Here is a 21648-nt window from a genome sequence, read left to right on the forward strand (position 1 = left end):
TACATTTTACATGGCAACCCATACTGGTGCTTTCAAAGGCAGGTATTTTCGTATGACGTTTGCGGTTCCACAGAGATGATCTAAGTTAGAGGAAATGTACGGCTCTCTGTTACTAAAGTCTTCGTGGGATCCCAAACCCACATCTCCACCTGACAGGATTCTGTCAGCATTTGCAGGAGATTCTGACATTCTAAGTAAGAATGGAACTGAGTGCTGATCTGGGCCTCTCCTGCATTTCTACTTTATTCTTCTGTTTTTTGGCATGCTTTTACTATTGTGCCTGATGCAGTGTTCTTAAAACACTTCATGCTATTTTTTAATCCTGAATTTTTGAATGGAAGATAATGCCTTAAACATAAGTGGTTTTTTTTTCCCTTTTCCATGTGGGTTTATACAGCAACTTTTGATTTTTAGATGACTTGCAAAAACTAGCCCACAGTGAGAGCATTAATTTATCCCTCTTCCAGCACATAGTCACTCAACTGGGTTTTCGTTCTTTTTTAACCTGCTCTGTTAAAGACAACCTAGTTGATAGGTTTTTCACCCACCAAAGACTTTGTGTATAGAATGGACACAGATTACAAACTGGGGAGGGGTAATGCGTTTTTTGACCTCTGCCCCACAAAAGTTGGGAAGCGCTTGGTGCAGACTTTTCTCTAGGACTGCAACCCTACGCAGCCATGAAAGACAGGCCAAGCACGTTTTTCCTCTCCACCTTTTCCTTGATGTTCTAAAAATCATCTTGCCCCATGAAGAATGCTTGAATATTCTCAGCTTTGCACACTTTTTAAAACCTGGACTCTAATAATGGCGTTCTCTTAACATGAATTTGAGATCTACTGTATAATAGACAGAAATACAAATATGCAGTAAACGTTTCTGTCGTCCTCTCTCTTGTGTTAATGATGCCCTTGTTCTACCGTCTGCAGAAAATGCCACCACTAATGAGATAATATCAGTCTGCTTGGGAGCAGGCTGACCGTAGTGTTTTAAGACAGCCCAGCTTCGACAGTGAGGAGCCCTTCTAATGTTCTGTGGCTGCCTCTGGTCAATGACATGGTAGAAATGGCCTTATCTCCCACAGTGGGGGGGACGTCACTGCCAAAACCACGGTTCCTAAGAGGAGAGAGACAGCAGCCTATTACGACTGGAGTAAACTGGACCAGCTGAGCCAAGGCCTCTTAACAGCCAGTCTTAACTGATTCCACTCTGAAAGCTTGGCCACGTTGCGGAGAGATTTAGCTCTGTGCAGGATCTGAGAGAGCAGCCGATGACTTTAGGGGGATAAATCAAGGATGGCAATGTTCTTATTGGGTGCATTCTTGATTATGTCAGTTTCTTACTGTAGGTGTCCCAAATCATACAACCACAAGGCAAAATGTCAATTCCATCATTCCACCCTCTGACAGTCCTACTTATGGCAATGGGGTGGTGCTGTTGTCCTACGCACTGCGTCATCAGAATTTCAACATGGTTCTGTATATATTTCGGAACAAACGCAGAAAGAATAAACATGTGTCAGATTTTTTAGAAATTAACTTTTACTAGTTCAAACCAATTCCTACTCAAGATCGTGTGGGCTGCCAATTGATAATACAACAAGCTCATGCCATCTGGAAGAGATACTGAAATGGGTATCTTGGACACCCTCTTTATTCTCCAGAGGACAGGACTTTCTGTACAAAATTCTTGTTTGTGTTTTCTCCAGAGAAGACAGGAGGGCAACAGTATCCCTCTAAGATGCCTCTGAGGATAGGCTTCTGCATGGCAAGAGATTCTGCCAAAGGTCACATCTGATGACGTCCACATACTGTTTGGAAAGTCTTGTCTAAGGAGGGCCTCTCTCAGAATGCTGTTGTTCCAACTTTCTCAAGGCCCAGTAGGAATCCAAGGCAATCATGGAACTCCTTAGGAAAGTGGCCTGGCTCTCTGTCTCCAAGGGTCCCTCATCAACAGTGTCATGATTGAAGAAGCTGATGCTCCTGATAAGAGTTTAGCCTGCGCCACATCTTCTCTGGATGCAAAATCAAGACAGAACCATTCCCTGGAAGCTGTTGCATAAGGAACTGCCTTTCATAACGAGAAGAAGCTCTTATTCCTACCTTATTGAAGTAGAAGGCCATCAAAAAGAGAACTTTACGGTATGTTCCTTGGAGGTGTCTTCCTCTCGAGGGCCCTGATCCAGCCAAAGGCCACCTCAGAATTGCAAAGCAATCAACCACTGAGGGTGACCCAGCTGGCAATCAGCAGGAGCAGGTGTGGAAGGGGTCAGGTGCCCTTGAGGGGCCCAATCCTGGCACAGTTCCCAGTCTGAAGGCATGTTGGGAGCCAAGCATAGGTGTTCTGCTTGGTTCCTTGAGAAGCAAGGCACCAGCACCTTTAATGGGGCCGCTCCTGTGTCTGGTCTCTTTTGCCCACGTCTGGTTTCCTTGTTGGAAACAACTCACCGACCTCCGACCTGCCTTCTTATATCCTTTCTTCTTGCTCTGCCTCCGGATCTCAACACTTCAACCCAGGCCAGCTGGCTGATTTGCCCTCCTGGGCAGCCTTAGCCTATGCTTGCATCTCAGTCCCAGTCCCAGTTTGGGCAGACATCTCCAGGGGTAGTTTACTTTTTCAGACTTAATGCTGCGTTTCCCACAACCATGTGGGAAAATAGGACTCTTATCATTCAACTACCAAATTTATAAAAGCATCAGTCCATTGGGGGTGGGGTGGGGACACAAAAGTCAATAGTGGATAGAAGCCCCACCCCTTCTTAAAACCCTCCCATGCCCTTAAAAAGGGGTGGGGCTTTCATGGCCCAGCCACGGCCACCATCTTGACTTTTTAATTCCACTCTGTGGACACTCCTCCATATAAAAATGCCATCTGTACAGAAGAAAACTGCAAAGTATTTGTAATAATTGGTAATCAACAGCTAACTTTTACAGGAAGGTTTTAAAACCAGAATTTTCCTTATCTTTCTCCCCCCCACACCCCTTTTTAGTTTCTGAATTAAAGCTTGACTGGAAACCCCAAAACCTGATTTGTGTGCAACTTTATTTCAGTCCCCCAAATCATGAGTGTAAGATACACAAACATTTAAAGCACACAATTTAGCATCCCACAGACGAAAAAAACTCACTTGGGTGAAACGCACACTTTAAAAAGTCCAAATCAGGGTTGCTTGCAATATTGCTTAAGAATCACTGAGCGCTGAAATAACAAGGCACCTTTTCACACTTTAAATGCTAACAGGTTTACAGCATCATAAATCTTAACGGACTAAAGCTTGTCAGACTAAAAGTATTCCTGACCACAAATGTTTAAGCCAGCATAAATCTGTTAGTCCTTAAAGTGTCAGAAGTCTTTTGTTTCGCTATAGAAAAGTGACATGGCTGCCTTTTGCAATCCGAAATGCTTCACTGGGGGCAAAAAACAGCTTTCTCCCAATTAGGTGGCCTGTTTTCAATCTATTCTTAAATGCTCAATTTAACTGCACTTATCCATTCATTGAGAGCATGCAGCAATCTGTAAAGCAAGATCTGAATTTGTCATCTTCCAGTTTTCTCAGTCCCTAGGCTGGAAAACAGATCACAGTGTCATCTACATTTTTAAAACCAAGAACTGGTAACTTTTGCAGAGTCTTCACCCGTTTTCCTGCAACATTTAAAAGCAATGCACCACTTAAGCTGCCCTCATGAAAAATAAATGGAGTGTGCCAAAAAAGTAACAGCCACAGTTAATTTTTTCCACCTGATTAGTTCTCATAAATAAAAAGAAACCAAATATATTTCAAAAGTCAATAATTGCCCGTTAAAAGGAGGCTTGCAAGAAGGTGTTTACCTTGTATAGGCAAACATTCCTATATAAAACGTGAAAGGCTATATTTAGAAATGGAGCTCGACCAGGAAATTAACTGAGTCGGAGGAAAAGCAGCACATACTGCATGCTCTCCCACCCACACACCACCCGAGCTAAATGTGGCTTCCTCCAAGATTTGACGCCAACCGGGATTTCATTTCCCTAGCCAGGAGGGATAAAATTAGGGTTGGAACCTTTCTCCCCACTTGATTTGAGTCTTCCCTTAAGGCAGTCTTTGGGTTTTAGAGAGATGCTAGAAAACCAAAATGACTTGTAAGAAGTTATGCTGGTTACATGGAGAGGGAGCAGCCTTAAATACAGGATTTTAGAAAGATATCTCCTTTTGAGTTCAAAGAACCCCACCATTTAGAAATTCTTAATGCAGCCAGGCTCTTTCAGGGCTTCGGTAAGGGAAGGAAGCTTACGTCCAACTGCGAATTCAAGGTTAAGCTAGATGCAGAAGGAAGGGGAGGGATAATGGGCTTATGAAGCCCCTGAGATATTACCTCTTCCTTAAGTGTTTGCGGAACCATTTCAAGCACCCCTGGATAGGGCCAATCTTTCAGAGCGAGGCTGGTAACAATTCTCTCAGCAATCCTCAGCATTGTTTTAAGAGCATTTAATCCCTACTTTCTGATACCAAGTAGAAGAGTATAATCAGCACAAATATCCAGTTAGGCTATCTCAAATGAAAGGCCTGGAGCAAAGGTAGAGTCACAGGATAAGAAGACTGCTACGGCTAAATGAGTTAAAATACAGAAAAAACAGGCAACGTCTTGCACGGTAATATTATTCTTGACATTTAACTATTTATCCATGTATTTATTTATTTATTTGACTAATAACAAGCAGCATACATTAACATGGTGCTAACAGCAGGGATATATCCTAAAAACTCAACGTTCCTTCTCAGAGCGAGGTTTCCACTTTACGAAAATTCATTAGGGAGAAGGTAGTGCTTATATATGAGGACAAGTTGTTCCAGGAAGAGGATGGCACCTCTGAGAAGGCCCACAAAACAGAAATAAGACTTCCCTTTCACTAGTGTTGATGCCTTACTGAAGATTTATTAGGGTCCACTACAATGAATGGAGGAATTCATGACTGGTCCTCCTGATCATCGAAGACTACATGGTGTTAGACATTGCCCTAAATAATGGATTCACACGCTAAGGGCAGTTTTAGTACATTGAGCAGAATAAAGTATATTATTATATACTCTTGAGTGGTATACATTTTGACAGAACAAGAAGACTCTAGCAGATTCATCTGACCCGAATGTGGTCAGATTTTTGCAATGGTCTGTTGAAAGAATGAGTCTTCCGTTGCCGCAGTCAAATTCTTGGTAGTGTTTGGGACTCGCCGTCAAGAGGCATTAAGCAGTGGAGACACAAGAAACAACAGTGGCCGCAGCAGGAAACCTGCCAGTTTACCATTTTATCCTTTCAAGGTTTATCGTTACATTTTGTAGCTTGGACAGATGTTTCTCCACCACAGGGATGGATTATGTAGGAGCAAACTGCTAACTGTAGTACCATGAGGCTGTGCAGAGGAGTGACATAATGACAGCTCTCTGATTGTACTGATACTCTCTGATTATGGTTTTGTAATGGTTTTGTAATATAATTAATTATCTTAAAGTTGAATGGAAATGTAGGCTTATTGTTACCTCTTCCGGTCAGTGGAGAATGGATCCAGGAAAGGATTACCTCTTATTTCCACAAGAAAAAAACACACAACTTTAATCCAATTTGAAAAGAGGACTTGTTCAAGCAGCAGAACTTCATCCAATAATTGGACAAAAAATTGAGGATTTAAAACAGACATAGGAACAACTCAGAATAGACCCTAATTAACTAATGCAAATGAGTTAAGGCAAATAGAACTCCACCCTAAAACAACCAAAAATAGATCAAGTCCGCTCTTCATGTTAAGTTGCAATTTTCTGTTCAGTCAACAGAGAGGTGGGGCTAACTGAAAAGATTTCTTTCGCAGGAGAAAGATCAACTACTGTCTTTGTACAACCAGAGGAAATGAAGATTTATGGGATCACCCATGTCACTGCTTTGCGTATCTCAGTCGAGGATGTACCTTACCTGCAAACCCTGGTGTTGCCCTTCTCTACAGAGTGATCCTTTGTGAGATTAATCTACTGAATCTTTGGACTTGCTTGCTAGGGCAATACATTTCCTGACCCAACAACCAGGAATACTCCTTCATATCTTCATTCTTTTCACTCACTTTTATTTTATTTATTTATCAGATTTTATCACCGCCCATCTCCCTGTCATGAGTGCCGTTGAGCTAAAGTCATCAGCGCAATGGCACTCATGACAATGACAAGGAAATAGGTGAAGGGGTACAAGTTAAGTAGCCATCAACCTACAACGACTAACGGCCAACAAACAATAGCCAAATGAATCACGGAGCCACCCAAACCATCAGCGGCAATACAACGGGGATCGCCCAGCTGAAAGCAATCAGCAGAAGAATGGAAACCTGATGATGGGCGATCCCGGAAACCCTCACCCACCGGCAGGGCAACGCATGGGACAAAGGGGGGTGACGTGACCGTGAGCGAGGGGGCGCTGACCGGCGCGGGGTATTTAAACCCCGCACCGGCGCGCTCCTGTCACTCTCAGCTTTTTTCTACCAACGCTGTACCTGCCCTGCAATAAACCAGAGCCTGATTCGCAAGACAGTGTCTGAATGTTATTCAGGGGGAGGCAGCGCATGACACTCCCTCCCAAGGAGGGACTCTGCGTGGTTTACAATAAAATAGAATTAAAAACCAAAACCGTTATAAATACAATAAATACAATAAAAGTAAGAATGTGATGGAATCCAGATGGGCAAGAGTTCTTTATCAGGCATGAATAAGCTAGACATGATTAGCTAGTGTACTTCTAAGGTGGATCGCCCCAGTTATGCCATCTTTTTTCTTTAGGTGGGAAGGATCAGGACATATATTAAGGAATACTCTTAATTTCGTCTATGAAAAATTGAGTTTGACGTAGGAGTATGACTTTGGTATTCTTTCTCCCTGACTGAGCCTGATCTGCCCACCCTAGAACTTCATAGGGATTATGATTGAGAAATGTCAATTGGCATCGAAATGGGTAGATATGTTTATTGACTTGTTCCCAATGTCCTCTAGAAAGAAAATCTGATGGAGAGCTTAGGGCTGACCCAGGGAAATAAAACATGATGTCCAGAGCTCTGGCAATCTTACTGGCAAACTCATTATAGCCACCCATTAAATTTAGAGATTTGTCTACCTTTCCCCCTCTTGTCTGCACTGTGGCTGGAACAGCAGTGCTTCCTATGTTCCCTATTTTGAGGGGAAAGCGGGGCAGGAAGACAAGCTGCCCATAAGACCATTTCTTTAAAAGGAGACATTTGTAGTTAGAAATCAGTTCATTCCCAGGCCAGCCAGTTTGCTGTACAGTAGCAAGGCAATTTGCTCCTAGCCAGTGCATTTGCCAAACACAGCAGTTTGGGTTCAAGGAGACTTCCTTTTTCAGTACCGCCCCAAGGGGTGGGGGGCAGATCGCCCTCAGTCTCCCACTGCCTTGCTCTCTGGATGCTTGTAGACAAGGACCATCGCGTGCTCTAAGGGCTACCCTGGCTGTAGATACTGTATCTAATCCGCAAGGAACAGCGCCCTCGACTTCCCTATTTCACCCCACAATTCAAGTTCAAACCTTTTCTACAGATCACAGCCAACCAGAGGAAGCACCCCATTCTTCATTGCTTCATAGATAATATCTGTATTTCTTTCCTTTCTAATTCAGCCTTCCTTCTCTTTCCTCTTTATTCTTAAAACACAACCTGCCTTTTTATGGGCAAAGCAATCAATAGTTTGGTCTGGATCTGCATTCCATATGCTTGTCCCAAGATATCAAGAGCTTCGATCTTCCTCCCTTCCCTTCCCTTCCCTTCCCTTCCCTTCCCTTCCCTTCCCTTCCCTTCCCTTCCCTTCCCTTCCCTTCCCTTCCCTTCCTCTTCCCTTCCCTTCCCAGACTTTTCTTTTGGCTCAACTCAGCCCTTTCCCTTCCTCAAACTTTTCACCAAATTTCACCAAATTGCTTGTCCTCAGTTTGAATCTCCTCTATGTAATTATTCTAATTCTGTACAAACCATGGCCACAGACATCACCAAAACCATGACTTTTCTTTGTAGGGGAGAAAAACTTGTAAAAAACAAATCTGAGGTTCAGAGTCATTATTCAGCTAGAAACCTACTTTCCACTGAGTTGGTAAACTCAGGTTTGGACTATACCATTTCAGGCTGCAGAAGGATGTCCTAATTAGAGAATCTAAATCTTAACCGAAAACAGTTTTCTTTGCATATGGAAAAACAGTTTACTGTAAGCTGCCTTGTAGGGATGCCCCCAGAAATTGGATAGCTACTGCCACTGGTATCAGTAATACAAACAGTATCAGGAACATCCATTCTTTCTCGCTTACGTGCTGATTTTGAAGTGCGTGGAATTTATAGAAGAGAATAGGGAGGGCCAGATGTTGGACCTCTGGGCTTTCCAATAGGGAGTAAAGGTCTGATTTTAGGCAGCTGCAATCCACCTCAGCTCTACGCCTCCTAATCAGAATTCTGGATTATGCAAAATGTCTTCTTTGAAATCCTCCTGCTCACAAATACGCTGTATATCATATAGGGGTGTCCATGGGTGTTTGTCTGTCCAAAAAGCCAAGGTGGTGGCTGTGACGGCATGATCAAACTCTGCCCCTATTTTACACATGTTGTGTGATGCCTGTAAAAAAGGGCTGGAGTGTGATTCTGCCAGCCATCTTGACTTCTTCAGCTCCTTCTGAGGTGGTCCTTAATGTCACGTTAGATTCTAGTGGGGGGATTTGCTCAAAGCAGAGGACACAAAGCCGTAGGTATTACAAAAACATTTGCATCAAAATTAATCTGCATCTTATGGTTGGGAAATTTTGGTTTAAGCCACAGGTTTGCATTTCAGCTGTTCAACTTAGAACTGCATCTTATTTACTATCCCTGGTCTAAAAAGCCTTCAGGAACTGGATATTCTCCAGGAGTAAAATGAAGACCCAGGATTATACGTTTCATTTAAGAAACAGTACTGCTATACTTTAAGATAGTCTCCATTTCATACTTAAATGTATAAATGTGTCTTTATTAAAAAAAAATGACAGAATTAATTCATCAAAAGATTTAAAAGCTCTATTGTAATTCTCTATATAATACTAGCGTAAAATACTACATCTTGAACAGAAGAGAGGTCTAACGCAGTGGTGTGATCGAAGAAGATGGATTAATGCCGATAATGTAAGGAACCTAAGCAAAGGTTAACCCACACAGGTAAAAGTATTAACATTTTCTTTATTGAAAAAGCTTTGGTTTAAACAAAAAAGGAATTAGATATGCAACAAATACATGTCTGTGTGTAAGCAAGTGTGTGAGAGAGAGGGATGCTCCACCATCTTGTTAAAGGCGTTCATTGTATCAAACAAGGATGCTTCACACATATGTCTGTGTCAAAAAGGTCAAGATGGTCACCACAACCATGAGTGAACCCCCTCCCCTTTTTACATGAACCACACAGGCAACGCATCTAAAAAGGAGCAGGATGCCAATTTCACAGTTCTGGCCACTGTGATATTTCCACCCCCCAGTCCTGGTGGCCTTCAGCAAAGGATCGTTACCTTGTTGTGGTGCTGGAGCTTGAGCACCTCAGTGATGCCATGAGCTAAACCGTGAAGGGCCACCCAAGACGGGAAGGTCATGACAGAGACGTCAGACTAAATGCGATCCCTGGGGAACGTAATGGCAACCCACCCCAGTATTCTTGCCGTGAAAACTCAATGGATCAGTACAACCAGAGATATGTTGGTATACCATCGGAAGATGAGACCCCCAGGTCGGAAGATGGTCAAAATGCTACCGGGGAGGAACAGAGGATGAGTTCAACTAGCCCCAGACGTGATGACGCAGCTAGCTCAAAGCCGAAAGGACGGCTAGCGGCCGACGGTGCTGGTGGTGAACGGCGAATCCGATGTTCTAAGGATCAACACACCACTGGAACCTGGAATGTAAGATCTATGAGCCAGGGCAAATTGGATGTGGTTATTAGTGAGATGTCAAGATTAAAGATAGACATTTGGGCGTCAGTGAACTGAAATGGACTGGAATGGGCCACTTCACATCAAATGACCACCAGATCTACTACTGTGGACAAGAGGACCACAGAAGAAATGGAGTAGCCTTCATAATTAATAGTAAAGTGGCTAAAGCAGTGCTTGGATACAATCCAAAAAATGACAGAATGATCTCAATTCAAATTCAGGACAAGCCATCTAACATCACAGTCATCCAAATATACGCCCCAACCACAAATGCTGAAGAAGCTGAAGTAGAGTAGTTCTATGAGGATCTGCAGCACCTACTGGACAATACGCCTAAAAGAGATGTTATTTTCATCACGGGAGACTGGAATGCTAAGGTGGGCAGTCAAATGACACCTGGAATTACAGGTAAGTATGGCCTGGGAGAACAAAACGAAGCAAGACATAGGCTGATAGAATGTTGCCAAGACAACTCACTCTGCATAACGAACACTCTCTTCCAACAACCTAAGAGATGGCTTTATACATGGACTTCACCAGATGGACAACACCGAAGTCAGATTAACTACATCCTTTGCAGCCAAAGGTGGCGGACATCTATACAGTCGGTAAAAACAAGACCTGGAGCTGACTGTAGTTCAGATCATGAACTTCTTCTTGCACAATTTAGGATCAGACTAAAGAGATTAGGGAAGACCCACAGATCAGCTAGATATGAGCTCACTAATATTCCTAAGGAATATGCAGTGGAGGTGAAGAATAGATTTAAGGGACTGGACTTAGTAGATGGGGTCCCGGAAGAACTCTGGACAGAAGTTCGCAACATTGTTCAGGAGGCGGCAACAAAATACATCCCAAAGAAAGAGAAAACCAAGAAGGCAAAATGGCTGTCTGCTGAGACACTAGAAGTAGCCCAAGAAAGAAGGAAAGCAAAAGGCAACAGTGATAGGGGGAGATATGCCCAATTAAATGCAAAATTCCAGAGGTTAGCCAGAAGAGATAAGGAATTATTTTTAAACAACCAATGCGTGGAAGTGGAAGAAGACAATAGAATAGGAAGGACAAGAGACCTCTTCCAGAAAATTAGAAACATTGGAGGTAAATTCCAGGCAAAAATGGGTATGATCAAAAACAAAGATGGCAAGGACCTAACAGAAGAAGAAGAGATCAAGAAAAGGTGGCAAGAATATACAGAAGACCTGTATAGGAAGGATAACAATATCGGGGATAGCTTTGACGGTGTGGTCAGTGAGCTAGAGCCAGACATCCTGAAGAGTGAGGTTGAATGGGCCTTGAGAAGCATCGCTAATAACAAGGCAGCAGGAGATGATGGCATCCCAGCTGAACTGTTCAAAATCTTGCAAGATGATGCTGTCAAGGTAATGCATGCTATATGCCAGCCAATTTGGAAAACACAAGAATGGCCATCAGATTGGAAAAAATCAACTTATATCCCCATACCAAAAAAGGGGAACACTAAAGAATGTTCAAACTATCGAACAGTGGCACTCATTTCACATGCCAGTAAGGTAATGCTCAAGATCCTTCAAGGTAGACTTCAGCAGTTCATGGAGCGAGAATTGCCAGATGTACAAGCTGGGTTTAGAAAAGGCAGAGGAACTAGGGACCAAATTGCCAATATCCGCTGGATAATGGAAAAAGCCAGGGAGTTTCAGAAAAACATCTATTTCTGTTTTATTGACTATTCTAAAGCCTTTGACTGTGTGGACCATAACAAATTGTGGCAAGTTCTTAGCGATATGGGGATACCAAGTCACTTTGTATGCCTCCTGAGGAATCTGTATAACGACCAAGTAGCAACAGTAAGAACAGACCACGGAACAATGGACTGGTTTAAGATTGGGAAAGGAGTATGGCAGGGCTGTATACGCTCACCCTACCTATTCAACTTGTACGCAGAACACATCATGCGACATATTGGGCTTGAGGAATCCAAGGCTGGAGTTAAAATTGCTGGAAGATACATTAACAATCTCAGATATGCAGATGATACCACTTTGATGGCTGAAAGCGAAGAGGAACTGAGGAGCCTTATGATGAAGGTGAAAGAAGAAAGTGCAAAAGCTGGCTTGCAGCTAAACCTCAAAAAGACCAAGATTATGGCAACCAGCTTGATTGATAACTGGCAAATAGAGGGAGAAAATGTAGAAGCAGTGAAAGACTTTGTATTTCTAGGTGCGAAGATTACTGCAGATGCTGACTGCAGTCAGGAAATCAGAAGACCCTTAATCCTTGGGGGAAGAGCAATGACAAATCTCGATAAAATAGTTAAGAGCAGAGACATCACACTGACAACAAAGGTCCGCATAGTTAAAGCAATGGTATTCTCCGTAGTAACATATGGCTGCAAGAGCTGGACCATAAGGAAGGCTGAGCGAAGGAAGATCGATGCTTTGGAACTGTGGTGTTGGAGGAAAATTCTGAGAGTGCTTGGACTGCAAGAAGATCAAACCACTCCATCCTCCAGGAAATAAAGACAGACTGCTCACTTGAGGGAATGATATTAAAGGCAAAACTGAAATACTTTGGCCACATAATGAGGAGACAGGACAGCCTGGAGAAGATGCTGATGCTAGGGAGAGTGGAAGGCAAAAGGAAGAGGGGCCGACCAAGGGCAAGATGGATGGATGATATTCTAGAGGTGATGGATTTGTCCCTGGGGGAGCTGGGGGTGTTGACGACTGACAGGAAGCTCTGGTGTGGGCTGTTCCATGAAGTCACGAAGAGTCGGAAGCAACTAAACGAATAAACAACAACAAAGTCCTGGTGGCTGCCAGTGATACCAGCCATATAGTTAAGTTCCCCAGAAAGGTTGCATGGCCATGAATTGCAAGGAAATACGTACCAATAATATTCCTATTTTCTGACCTGGCTGGCCCCTTACAGGGAAGAACCTCTTCAACCCTCAAGGATTTCCAAGACCTCACCCAGACCTATACTTCTTGAAAGTACTGAGCAGGCCAGGAGTGTCCAGAGGTATGGCCCAAAAAGTAAAAATGGTGGCCACAACAGCATGATCAAAGACCTGCCCATTTTTTTATGGGGGAGTTTCAATTGCACCAGTGTGGCACCATCCTGACCATACCTTCTGACACCCTGGAGGAGGCTAAAGAGTTTCTCTCTCCCATTACACGCACAGGAAATGGTTCTGTGCCCCCCGCATGGACCCCCTGCCTCGTTCTATCACTTTGCTTTGCTGGAGGTACAGAGAAGGCCCTGGCTGACTTGGTCCCTTCTTCTTCTCTCCAGGCAGATGTCAATGTTATAAGAAGTTATTTCAGTCTGTAGCATTTTGTGGCTGGAGCCAAACCGAATGAACACAGGACAGCTGCAGACCTGCAGCCAAGCAAAACCAGCTCACCTCCCCACCCGCCAGGACATTTTTGGAAACAGCCACTTAAGTATGAAATTCATGAATGAGCAGTGTAATTTCTGAGCTATTTCTGGGCTATAACTGAAAGCGAAAGATTCCCTTCAGGATGAATTGACATAATCCTGACATTTTAATGCCTTTCCATGGTTTTGTATTCATGTAAGCAGGCTCATTATAGCAAATGCCTACAGTACATAAAGCAGACCACATTCATCCTTGTCCAGTAATAAAACAGCCCTTATATATAGTATTTATATAGGACTGTGTGAGTATACCAATAAAGCTTGGTTGCCTGCTGAATGCATTTGATGGATCTCAGTGAAATAATTCCTGAACCAGATTTCTAAGACAACTTCATCTGACACAAAGTATTTAGGTCAAAAATTTACCATCTCAGTCCCGGTTTTTCAAAACAGACGAACTAAATCTAGCTCATTATTTCTGTTTTTAAAGAAGATAACAGGACTTCCATTTTATGAATGCAGAATGACGGTTAATTCTATATCGTAGACCATGAAAAAGTTATGCTAAGTTTATACTTTTTAAATATTTAATAATATGCACAGTAGGAAAAAAACAGATGAGTTTTTAGTCTAGTAATAACAATAACAACAAAACAACAACCGTGGACACAAAAAATAATTTATCTTCATGTTAGAAGCCTGGATTTTTCTTAGCAGAAATTTAGGCAGCTAATATATTAAAAGAATTAAATGGCATAAACTTCCAAATAGACAACAAAATACAACAATGCTTAAACAGCATGAAAAAGAACAGCAAAACAGCCATAAAATAAACGCACTCTGCTCCTCCTTTCCTAAAAGCCCACCTTACCTCCATGAATTTATCTATTTATCCTAATGCCTAAAAAGTAGGCCAGAACAAATTTCTCAGGAAAGAAATACCACAGTTTGGGCATCACCACAACAAGGTGTTTTTGTTTTGAGTCTGAGGAGACAAAGTATTTTAAAGAAAATATTGTGCGGTAGAAAGATTAGGCAAAACTGTGTGTATCAAATGTTCCATTTATTTGCTAATGAAGAATAAATGATATATCCATTTCCAGCATCAAAACCGGTTCACCAGTAAGCCCACTTGATTCATAATAGTCACAGTCCCAGGGGCAAATTTTGTTACCTTATGGGTAGTGTCTGGGTGATGTAAAACAAAATGGACGTAAACGGTATCTGGTTTACCTGGATATTTGTTTAGAAGAAGAGGCGCTGTGTTAAAATGGGGGATCCTGGTAGAAAGAACGTACAATTGTACATTTGCCACTAACTCAGCAGATTCAGAAAAGTATAGAGATAGCCATGCATCGTCTGGACCCCAGGAAGTCTACCCTACGTCACTGCAAAGGGCAACACCTTTAAATGGGCCAAAGGGACCAGTTGCTCAAAAGAGAGAAGGCAAGGCCAATGTTTTAGCTGAATTGCTGACTGCACAGCAATGGAAAGTTAAGGTCATTTTGTTAATCGATATGCCGTTGAGGCAGGTTTAATAGGGTTTCTTTGACTTTTGCATAAATGATAAATCCATTTCAAAATCAAAGCATAAACTGGGACTTGGATAAATTCTAAATCTGGGATGTCCTGGTCAAGAAGAAGAAACTTTATTCAGTCAATGACCAGCATATAATACAATACAGAACAATTAAAAAAGGCAAATATAAATAAGATAGGACTTAAAATCTATAAAACTAAGCCAAATGACTACGTCTGCGGTCCTTCAAAAACCCATTAACCTATACAAATGAACAGAACCTTTGGTCTTTTAAAAATAATCTACAAGACTGAACATATAAAAACCTATAAACATTTAACAACAAAAAGGGTCAATTATTCTAACATATTGGGACTATATATTGGGACTCACATTTATACTGTAAACCCCAGAAAATATGGTGTATAATTTGTGACATCTACTCAAATGATATCTAATAAATATAGAGGGAAAAACCCAGATTTTATACCCCCACAATTAGTCAATCAGTGAGTCAAGCCATTCAAAATCTGGAGGCAATATTGGTTGGGTGGCAATTTTCAAATGTTTTAACCAAATGTCTTTCTCTGTTTGAAAATATCTCAATAAAAATCAGAAAGGAGACCAAAGATTTTGCAGAGAGGAGACCGGGGGGCTTAGAAAGGCATGAAACACAAAAGTTGTGTGCAGCATTAGCATCAAGACTATGAATATGATCCCATTAGCTCTTTGACTCATTTGTTAAATGGATGACGAAATTAAGCTACAGCCCATGGAAGGCAGAGGCATCACCTTGGGAAAAGACAAGGCTGTTTTGAAAGAGTTGCATGTCCCTAGATCAATGTGTGTCCACCTCGGCCACTTTAAGCTGTGTGGACTTCAACTCCCAGAATTCCCCAGCCAGCCATGCTGGGAGTTGAAGTCCACACAGCTTAAAGTGGCCGAGGTTGAGAAACCCTAACCCTAGACGCTCTGAAGCACCTTTTGGCTCTGAACCCAAAGCACTACAGAGTTCTAGGCATGTTTATATGTTCAAGAAATTAATCTGTGCACTTCATTTTACAGATGGAATGCCTTATTTTACAACTCTTAACCTGCAATCATTAACTCAATTCATATCAATTTAGGGGTTTCTCCTGCTTTTTGGGGGGTGGGGTCAGGAGGAAAATTTCTGTCCAATGCACACATTTGTATATTACTATCAGGCCTGTCTTATATTTGTATGCTTTGTATGCTGTATTTGAGGTATTTTTAAAGGTTGGTCTTGACCTGTAAATAAAGTTTGAAGCCATTCTTCTTCCCACCATAGGAAATCTGTTCCAGCTAAGGTAGATCCAACATGGTCCCAGTTATGGTCATCGCGTAAACCAGTGTCGTACTAGTAATCCATGACCCAAATGGAGAAATGAAAATTATATGGGATGTAGAAGACGATGTATTCTTATCCTACCTTAAGATACACTTAGTTTTAGTAGTATAACACTCCCAGGGCATCATAGCCCCAAAAAGAGTGTGTCTGTATCCTTCTCAATACTCTGCTTTTCCAGTCTGACTACCTGTTACTAAAAATAAAACACTGATTCACCCAGCAGTGAAGTATATATTTATGGAAGTCATTTCACTGTGACTTGCCCTGAAACTGTGATCATGCCCTGAAGGCTTCAAATTTACTGCTCTGCGTTTCTCAGCATTTTTGCTCATTTTAGATGCTATCACGTAGCTTCTTCATGTTTACATAATCTATACATTTGAAACGAGTTTTATTACTATACATGTCAATTATAGCTATAGCAGAACAGATTGCCATAGAATTATGAAAAATAATAGGTATTTTTTTAATCCAACTTATTATCATACACATACACTCATTTGTCAATTTCCATCTCTCTTAGAATTTATTTTTGCTAAAATAATGCTGGCTGGGGAATTCTGGGAGTTGAAGTCCACCCATCTTAAAGTTGCGGCAGTTGAGAAGCACTGCTATAGAGGACTTGAACGTTCAGATCCCATTTTTTAAAAAGTTCCTACTAAATAAGTTACACAAATTAAATGATGGGCCTAACAGTAGAAACAGTGTAATAAAAATAAGTGTTTTTTTAAAAAATATTTTATAAGGGTCTTGTGTCCACGTGAAAGACACCTCCATTCTCAGGGCACGTCCTGCTTAATTGCCGCAAAAGAGAAATCATAACTCCTCCGTTTCCAGAGATGTCCACGTGATGCTTGTGTGCCTGTTATCAAAGAAGTCAAGATAGTAAAGTGAAGATGGTGGCCGGGATCAAAGCCCGCCCCTTTTTGCATACACCAAAGAGTCTCTCTTTTGGGGGAGATGGGCGGTGATGAAATCTGAGAGAGAAATAAATAAATAAATAAATACACACACCCTTCTTGACTTTTTTGACACCCCCTCTCCCTTGTAGATGTTTGTGTTTCCCATTTATGGAAGCCCATCAGAAGATTCTAGAAGATTTCACAGGCGACACCTTAACCCTGTAAGGGGCCGGACTGTATTAGACGCATCCTTTATCACTCAACTTACTTCAAGCCCTCCAGTTAGTTTACTAGACTTTTCCTTTTTGCTTCTAACCCTGGTTGCTGCCATTCCTTTTTTTAAAAAAATAAATTAATGAAGTTTCAGAATATAGATAAAATACAAGAACATAGAAAAAGACTGAAGAAAGGCTAAAAGAAAAAAAAGATAAACTAAGTAGTGCAGAAATAGATAGAAAGAAATACGAAAGAAGTGTCTTCCGACCTTCTCCAGCACAGATACAACAAATACATAATACATTATCCTCTTACTCTAATGCTAACCATAATAATCATTTTTTCTATAAACTATAACAACCTAATCATCAAAACCGAAAACCGAAAATTCATTTTTTTCAGTTACAAGCAAAAAGTCCAAAAGTGGTTTCCACGTAGAAACAAACCCAGCCAAATTATACTGTTCCAAACTCCCTGGCTGCTCACCTCTGGTGCCATGCCACCATCCTTGGTTCTACCTTCTTCATTCAGACAAGTCACATGTTGGGAGAAATGGTCCAAAGATCTTCAGCAGATGCTGGAAACATGGGGAGGGGGGCAGCAAGATATTTCCCTTCTTTCTGGATAGAATGTCTGTATTTCATGAGCTGTCAGAACCCAAAGAGGCGCTATGGAGGGAAGGGCAATTTTTGTCTCCAGGAGGCACAGACTCCTGTTTCACCTTGTTCCCCACCTCTTTTCAGTGTCCAAAACTGGCAGAAGCACAGATGTGTTTCGGACTGAGTACAAAGCACTTTGGAGAAATTGGAGAGTGGAAAAACGGAAGGTCCTGTTTCTGCTACTCTTCTTAAGTAATAAATCCTAATGTTTTGGTATTTCTGATATCTCTGGTTCATTTCAGCAGTGCTTGCCCAAGAGAAATTCAGTGGATTGGGACCTGTTTTAGCAGGTGGGGGGATAAGGACATACAACTCAGGTGTTCATCTTTTATGTCTTGCAAATTGCACTGTTTGGCAGGGTGGGTTACATTTTTTCAGTAAGAATTTACACCGACCCTGCCTGCAGCCTGAAAATATTTTCCAGGCAGATTGTACAGGAAATTGACCCATTATTTTTTCCAAAGCTCTGCAAAACTCGTATCTGTTTCTTAGAAGCCCCACAAATGCTTACAAAATATGTTTGATCAAAGGAGACATGGGGTGCTCATGGGGGTGGGATCGAAAGTCAAGATGGTGGCCATGACCCGAACAAAAATAGTGGGCAGGTCTCAGATTGCATGGTTTTACAACAACCATCTGGATTTTTTTTAAAAAAATTTTCCCTTGAGAGACAGTAGAACCCTATAAATTAAGGGTATATGACTTAAACACTGATAGTCCATCGTTCCGCTGTTTTCCACACTCTTCAGGATGAGGGTCCTCAAACTCTTCAGCTCATTGACCCCTTCATGAAGTTTCAGATTGTTCATCAACATCCAAACATTATATGAAAATAATTTAATAAATACTATTTTAACTAATAGTACTACAACGACTACGACTACTACTAATAGAGACAACTCAAGGCTGCTCTTGCTGGCCGCTGACCATCCAACTTTAGGTAACACTGTCTTGCTGCTAGCCACTGGGGACGGGCGTGTTGCTCTACAGAGACCCCAAAAGATTAATTGGCCCCAATTGACCTATCACCATTCATCGACCACCTGTTGACCCCCAGCCATTTATCAATCCCTTGGATAGTCCCACCAACACTGGGCAGGGGGGTTGATATTGGCCTCTTTGGAGAACCCTGCTTTAGAACAAAAAATAACCAATATCCATTCCCCTTTCATTAATATACAGCAGAATCTTGTACACTTGTTCAGGACCACTATTTTGATTTCCCATGGACAATATTTTCCACAGATTAAAATCAACTCTCAGATAGCACCTCCATAGCAGCTAATTAAGCTGTAACAATTGTAGTCACCTTGGAAGCAAAAGGCAGTTAGAGTTCATTCAATGCTTTGAGTTTCAGAACAAACCTTAAATGCCGAACACATCTTTACATTACTCAAGGTTAATACATTAAGATGGTGTTTAAATGAAAACTGTCCCCATGTAATCTGTATATATTTTACAAATTTCTCAGAACTAGTAAATTGCTTTGGCTCAAATGTTGAGTAAAGGATGCAGACTGATGGCCACACTGATCACAGAATGTTTCTGGAAATTGGCCAGCAAAAATAGCATTTTTAAAAAGACCTTACCTTATCCTCCAGTCTGATCAGTCTGGCTCCCATTGTGTAGTATCCTTTGTCTACCCCTTTTTCTAAATAAAGAAGAGAAGAATTTTGTGAAAAGACTGAGGAAACCTGCTTGAACTGCAGCTAATTGTGAGATAATTTGAAGGTTACAAAAAGCTTATTGCCAATATTGTTACAGCTAGAATATAGACTTTTTTTTAATCCATAGTCCTTGACTTACAACCATTTGTTTAGCGATTGTTTGAAATTATGACGGCACTGAAAAAATTGACTTACAACCAGTCCTTGCACTTATGACAGTTGCAGCCTCCCTGTGGTCATATGATCAAAATTCAGGCACTTGGCAACCGACTTGCACTTATGATGGTTGCAGCGTTCCAGGGTCACGTGATTGCCATTTGCAACCTTCCCAGCCAGCTTCCGACAAGCAAAGTCAATGGGGGAAGCCAGATTTGTTTAATGACCATGGTGATTTGCTTAATGACCACAGCAAAAAAGGTCATAAAATTGGGTGTGACTCACTTAACAACCACTTCGCTTAGCAATGGAAGTTCCAGTCCCAGCTGTGTTGTAAGTCAGGGACTGCCTGTACCCAAAAGAACTCAATAGCTGATGCAATAGTTAGTTCTGTACCTGGGAGAAAGAGGCCAGGCTTCCCCAGGGAGTGGTCCAGCCTAGAAAAGGTGAAGAAAGATTTTAATTCAGCAGAGTTCAAATAGGTCTGAGACTTAAAAGAAAAGAAAAGAAAAGATGTCAATCATATTTATATGATGTATACCAAGTGAGCTAAATCTGATCCAGGAGACAGATTTCATCTCTATTTTTTCCTGTGGATTGTAATAAGCAGATAATTTTATTTGGCTCTGATGCTGGCTCTGGTCATGACTGGTCAGCTGAAATATACTTAAGATGAGAGGAGGCAGCACTGCCTGGGTACAGAGTTGGTAAAGGTGTTAAAAGTTGGTGTCACCGATCTGGTCGCGAGGTCGGCAGTGAGGAGGCAGGTGGGCGGCTGCTCCCGCGGTCCCTGGCTGCGATGCTGCCACATTGCCTTGCCTTGCCAGCTGCGGTCCGGGAAGGGAGATCCAAGAAAACAGCCTAGCACTAACCCCTCTGCCGGAGGGAGCCAGGAGCCATGGGAGCAGCAGCTTTGTTGTTGCTCGTTGCTTTCGTTGCTTTCTCTTGCTCAAGTTGACTGTGGAAGACCTGGCAGACCAACAGTAATCCTGGCTTCGTCCAGCAACAGGACTCAGAAAGCACCGCCTCCCTTTGCGGAAGGAGGGTGAGGTGAGGAGGGGGCTTGTGGGGCCCTGACCTGGCCACGCAGGCAAGTGGCCAGCTTGGATCTAGTCCTGAGCAAGAGCCAGTTCCCATCCTCTTCTCTACAGGACAGGGCCTAATGTTGTAATTTAACACCTTGCCTATAACTACTGTGCCCAGTGTTTTCAAAACCCTTTCTTTTTGGGTGCAAAACCCCCTTGAAGACACTAAGGAGCTTGCCAGCCCTTTGAGGTAGGCTAGGTCAGGAAACAGACCCCACATTCTAGCGATGTCACTTTTCTGTTGTGGAGTCTATTGACAGATTCTTGAAAGCCTGCCCCTTTTTAAGGACCACCAGGTCCAAGTGGGGCTGTTCTGAGGCTATGTCCCACCTTGGACTTTCCAGGACTGAGCCCCCATTTCTCCTCTCCACTTTCAGGGCCAGAGCTAAACTCCCGCAGAGAGCGCCTTCTTTTCGCTCAGAAGATGAAGGCAACCTGGAATGCTCTGATCTTCAGAATTTCCATGGCCATCATCCTTAGCGTGGTCAAGGGCAGGAGAAAGTGACAGCATCATCCAGAACATCAGAAGGGTCCCAGGCTGTCTGCCCTTGAATGGAGACCGTAACTTACCTTCTTTGGAGTTCTTTTATCCTAACCATCATATTGAGGTGCCCTTGAGAGTATTGTTCAATGACATCGCGGACATCGTAAGGCTTCCGAGCTTGCTGGGGAGAAGATAGAAAGAATAAACTTAAAAATGCATAAGGGAAGGGATGCCCTATTTCATTTCCTGCACTTGAACCACACAGAATATTAATATTAATA

General features: G+C 42.2%; 2 protein-coding genes across 2 annotated transcripts in view; both read right to left on the reverse strand.

Moving 5' to 3' along the window:
* Positions 1-21648, reverse strand: part of DUSP16 (dual specificity phosphatase 16) — a 618435-nt gene that overhangs the window by 290037 nt on the left and 306750 nt on the right. The window lies entirely within an intron of this gene.
* LOC134501531 (potassium voltage-gated channel subfamily KQT member 1-like) overlaps positions 1-21648 on the reverse strand; it is a 212319-nt gene that overhangs the window by 82679 nt on the left and 107992 nt on the right. Inside the window, exons 14-16 of the mRNA XM_063309372.1 lie at positions 21454-21548; positions 20195-20235; positions 19565-19626 (exon numbers count right to left, since the gene is read on the reverse strand). Of these exons, the coding sequence (XP_063165442.1) occupies positions 19565-19626; positions 20195-20235; positions 21454-21548 (198 nt within the window). The remainder of the gene's footprint in view (positions 1-19564; positions 19627-20194; positions 20236-21453; positions 21549-21648) is intronic.

The sequence above is a fragment of the Candoia aspera genome, chromosome 7, assembly GCF_035149785.1.
Source record: "Candoia aspera isolate rCanAsp1 chromosome 7, rCanAsp1.hap2, whole genome shotgun sequence".
Taxonomy (NCBI): domain Eukaryota; kingdom Metazoa; phylum Chordata; class Lepidosauria; order Squamata; family Boidae; genus Candoia; species Candoia aspera.